The sequence below is a fragment of the Acanthisitta chloris genome, unplaced genomic scaffold, assembly GCF_000695815.1.
Source record: "Acanthisitta chloris isolate BGI_N310 unplaced genomic scaffold, ASM69581v1 scaffold23959, whole genome shotgun sequence".
Classification (NCBI taxonomy): domain Eukaryota; kingdom Metazoa; phylum Chordata; class Aves; order Passeriformes; family Acanthisittidae; genus Acanthisitta; species Acanthisitta chloris.
The window spans coordinates 11,758-16,371 of NW_008693417.1; the positions used below are offsets into that span (position 1 = coordinate 11,758).

The window sequence follows — 4,614 nt, forward strand, 5'->3', positions numbered from 1 at the left end:
GCCTGACTGCTATAGAGACGAAAGGAGAAATCCGTCCTTGGAGCTGGCTGCGAAGAACTGGAATATTAGTCCTCCTTTGCACTCAGGCATGGAAACCACAGTGACTCGGGGAAGCATCTATGGTTTTGATCTGCAGGCAACGGCTCTTCCCAGGATATTCTATCCTCAGGGTGTGCTGGATGGGGATGGACAGTGGCTCCGGGGATGGAAAAGAAGTTTTAATGCGGGGAGGGAGCACAAAACCCGGCATAAGTCCTCACTCGGCAGATCTGAATTCCCAACGGAAACACCGAGAAAGGGATTTTGGAAACTGAAATTGCTCAGGCTGCAGAAATGCAGGTAGAATCTTCCTTTAGGAACACTGTGTTCTGACATACGAGGAGCTGAGCAGAATGTGTTGCTGTAGCGTTTTTCTAGTGCTGAGTTGTAAATCCGAGTAAACAGAACAGTGTTTTGGTCATTTTAAGCTACCTGTTTAGGATAAAAATGTTGTCACTGAACTAAGAAATGAGAAGCCTTGAAGCACCACTATATGCTCAAGGAAAGAAGTGAATTCTCTGACACATTTATGCAAATTACATTCTTATTATGGTTATAGTTCCTTAGTTTGCCCTAAAATACAGTGTGTCTTTGTCTGGCAGTATGCAAACTTATTTTTTCTTTATTCATACACTTCTACTTTGTTTTTGTGACCCAACAGAAAACACCAGCATTAGCTCTTCAGAGCTGCACGGTAAGTGACCCTCTTTATTCTGCATTTCTCTAAAATCTGAGGTAATACGAACTTCAGTCAAAGAGCAGCATCTTCTGATGTGCAAAGATACTATTGCTCCCAAGAACTCCAGAGAAGGATCACTGTTTATTTTACACTCTTCCAGACTTGAAGCTGAAAATCACCATTTTCCTTCTGAAATGAGTGCAGTAACAATTACTGACTGGGTTACTGCAGTCAAGGTAGGAAGTGTCTGTGGAAGGTCTTCTGTGTTTGCTGTGCAGTGGTGCCAAATACTAGGTTAAGCAGAAGAAAATACACATTCCTCTCTCGGAGATACCAAGAGCTGAACAAAGGGGCACAAAGCAAGTGAATTCCAGGCGTGACAGTTATTTTTGCATGGCACAAATAAGGAGAAGAGCCACTTTTTCAACATATCTACTGCTGTGCTTGGCCTATGGTTGGTTGTACATCAAGCTTCTGTGCCGGTGATAATGATTGCAACTTGAGGGATGGACACGTCCCTGGAATGGAAGAAATAAACAGCTGAGATGCCCTTTGATATAAGTTAGTCTTCTAAATCCTATCACGCTTCCAAGTCAAGAGACTGCAAGAGAAAATCATCAAAAATGGCTGCAACTGTTCAAGATCCTTTAGGAGTTAAAATTCTGGGGAATCCTAACGTCAACCCTAGTTTTTTCCACTTTTTTTCCCCTACTGAAAAAGTAATGAAGTTTTAATTTTAAAACAAAAGAAGGTATCATCGAATTTCTAGGACTTGACCTCGTGAGTATTGTTTGACAGCGTCAACCCTTTTCACTAGTAAAAATAAGGGGAAAACATCTAGGAAATTAAAGGAAAGGGGCTAAACCCAAGGAGATTAGGATACTTTATATACATATATATAGCGTCGTTCCTTTTAAAGTAAAATCTGAATTAAAATTGTTTGAACCAAAATAAGTAGTGCAAGTTGTGTTTTGCTTTCTCGTCCACTTTTTAAGTCTCTAAGAGGAGAGCTGGGCTCGGAGGCGGCTGTGCATTCGCCGTTGGGTCCGCAGAAGCAGACGAGGTGTAAATCGACCTTCAGAACCAGCGATGACTGCCTGACCCTGAGGTTTTTAGTCGGTCTTTGGCACGGATCCTGCCTCACACTACCAGACCGTGTTCAGAACCCCTCGGTCTTCCCTCCCACCTCCTTTTCCCCGCGGTTGTTCCTTACTGGTCCGCTCTTGACCTTTTCCTCTTAGCGAGTTTGATTCTGTCTCTAATCATCTATAATAAGCTTTGCGTCTTCCTAGAACCCACCTCAAACATCTCTCAATCTGTTTGTTCTTTCCTATGAGACACTTTCTGATAATCCATGAAGATCATTAGAACCTTTTAATTTCCCTTTGTCGTTTACAAAGTTTCTTGTTGAACCTCTGGAGTATACACTTCAATGTTTCCTTTAATGGGCCATCAATTAGTGTAATTAGATCCCTGTTGTCTCTGTTAGCCCCTCGTTAGCATTTGTATATCTGGAGGCTTAATTTATCAGCTCTGCTGTTTGTTTCCTTGCCTTTTGTGTTAGCTTCTTGTTGTCCTTAGGTAAGTCCAGGTGTTCAGGTTTGACTCTGACCTTTGAAGTATTCCTAAGCCTGTGAGGTAACATTACAGGAGAAATTACTTCGTACCTCCAAAACATGAAAACGTTTTGCAGCATTTGGCTGTTTGTGTACGGCTGAGGATATTTTTCAGGAATGTGTTACATAGTGACACACCTTATCATGGGTGCAAGGATCAGCAGGGAAGGAAACTTGTCAAATAAGAAGAAAAACGCTTTTCACGCAGAAAAGCGTAAAAGTTGTTCGTCCTTTGGGCGAGGTGTGATACCCGAGAAGTAGACAGTAATAGGATGATGTGTCCTAGGACAGCATTATGATACTAAGATTCCCATTTTCAGTATCCTCTCTGACCCGCCTCACTTGTTAATTGTTCTGTGCTGATTAACAAGTGGAGAAGAGAAGGAAAATCTCACAATACATCCTCTGGAAGTGGATCTTCCGATGTCTACACACCAGAGAGGCAAAACAAAACTGTGTATGAAGAGTTCGCCACTGCCAGCTGGAAAGGGATACCCAGGGCAGCGGAGAGAGCATTTACACCGCACCTTTTGGCTTCGCTTTGGTACACAGAGTGGAGATTCCAGCAGCAACCCCCGAAACAGCAGCGCTGCCCCCACAGAGAGGGAATATTCTCCCTTCCGACGCTGGGTGGGGATGTTGGCCAAGGAGCGGCGCGATCCTCCATCCGCCCCGGGTTTGTAGGCACAGCGAGACAAAAAAACCGTGGGAGCTGCTCGAGAAGGGCGGTGAGGCACGGACTAGGGCTGCTCGGGGTCTTCCAGACACCCTTACCCCTGGATTCCTGGCAAAAGCCGCTCTGCTTTGGACGCTGCTTAAAAATGCTGGGAGCCGCGGAGGAAGATGGATGGCTTTTCTGGAGAGTGAAGGCGTGTGGGAGACAGATCGGAGACAGCAAGAGGCAAGTGATCTTGTTTATTCTATGCGTTTGCGTGTGTCAGAGCGGGGCTGAAACCCTCCGCTACTCTCTGTCGGAGGAAATGGAGAGGGACTCCTTTGTCGCCAACATTGCAAAGGACTTGGGGGTTCCTCTGAGCCAGCTTGCTGCTCGCAAGGCCCGGGTTGTGTCCGAGGGGAACGAGCAGTTTTTCCGTCTCAATCAAAACACCGGAGTCCTGACAGCAAAGGAGTCGCTGGATCGAGAGGAGATCTGTCCGCAGAGCGAAACCTGCACTCTCGTCTTTAAGATATTCTTTGAAAATCCGTTGCAGCTGATCCGAGGGGAGGTGGAGATTCGTGACATAAACGACAACTCCCCTGTGTTCCCGGAGAAGGAGATGGTTTTAAAAATTCTCGAAACAACACCTCCTGGGTCCCGTTTCCCCCTGGAAAGCGCCCAGGACAAGGACGTGGGCAGTAACGGTTTGCAGAACTACAGCCTCGAGTCCAATCCTCATTTCTCCCTCGCTATCGGAACGGGGAAAGACGGAGGAAAATACGCGGAGCTTGTTCTACAGAGTCAGCTGGATCGGGAAGAGCAGGGGGAGCTGAATTTATTTCTCACCATCACACACCGCCACAGACGGGGGCTCGCCACCAAGATCGGGCACGGCTCAGGTCCGGATCGTGGTGATGGATGTCAATGACAATATCCCGAGCTTCGAGCGGGAGGTCTACGAGGCGCGTCTGGCTGAGAACAGCCCCCCGGAGCAGCTGGTGGTCAGAGTCACGGCCGCGGACCCTGACGAAGGGCCCAATGGGGAAGTGCGCTACACCTTCACCCAGACATCGGAGCGATCCCGGCAGCTCTTCCAGCTGAACCCGACCACCGGCGAGATACGGGTCGCGGGCAACCTGGATTTCGAGGAAGCGAAAAACCACAAGATGGTGGTGAAAGCCACCGACGGCGGGGGACTGTCTGCGCACTGCAAAGTGCAGGTGGAGGTCCTGGACGTGAATGACAACGCCCCGGAGACAGCGCTCACCTCCCTCACAGCCTCCATTCCCGAGGACGCCCCGCCACGCACTGTGGTGGCTCTGTTCAGTGTGCGGGACCGGGACTCCGGCGACAACGGCAGGACAGAGTGCTCGATGGACGAGGACTTGCCCTTCAGTCTCACCCCCACATTTGATAATTACTACGAGCTGAGAACAAACGCGGCGCTGGACAGGGAGAGGACAGCGGAGTATAACATCACTATCACAGCCGTGGACTGGGGCGCCAAGCGGCTGAGCTCCCAGGAAAGCATCTTCGTCCAGATCTCGGATGTGAACGACAATCCCCCAGAGTTCACTCAGGAGGTTTACACGATGTCGGTCACGGAAAACAGCAGCCCCATG

General features: G+C 48.3%; 1 protein-coding gene across 1 annotated transcript in view; it reads left to right on the forward strand.

Annotated features, from left to right (window-relative positions):
- Positions 1–4,606, forward strand: part of LOC103810184 (protocadherin beta-1-like) — a gene marked incomplete at its 3' end in the record, with an annotated part of 5,153 nt that extends 547 nt beyond the window's left edge. Inside the window, 4 exon segments of the mRNA XM_009083075.1 lie at positions 879–954; positions 1,714–1,833; positions 2,706–3,836; positions 3,838–4,606. Of these exon segments, the coding sequence (XP_009081323.1) occupies positions 879–954; positions 1,714–1,833; positions 2,706–3,836; positions 3,838–4,606 (2,096 nt within the window).
- Positions 4,607–4,614: the final 8 nt, after the last annotated feature.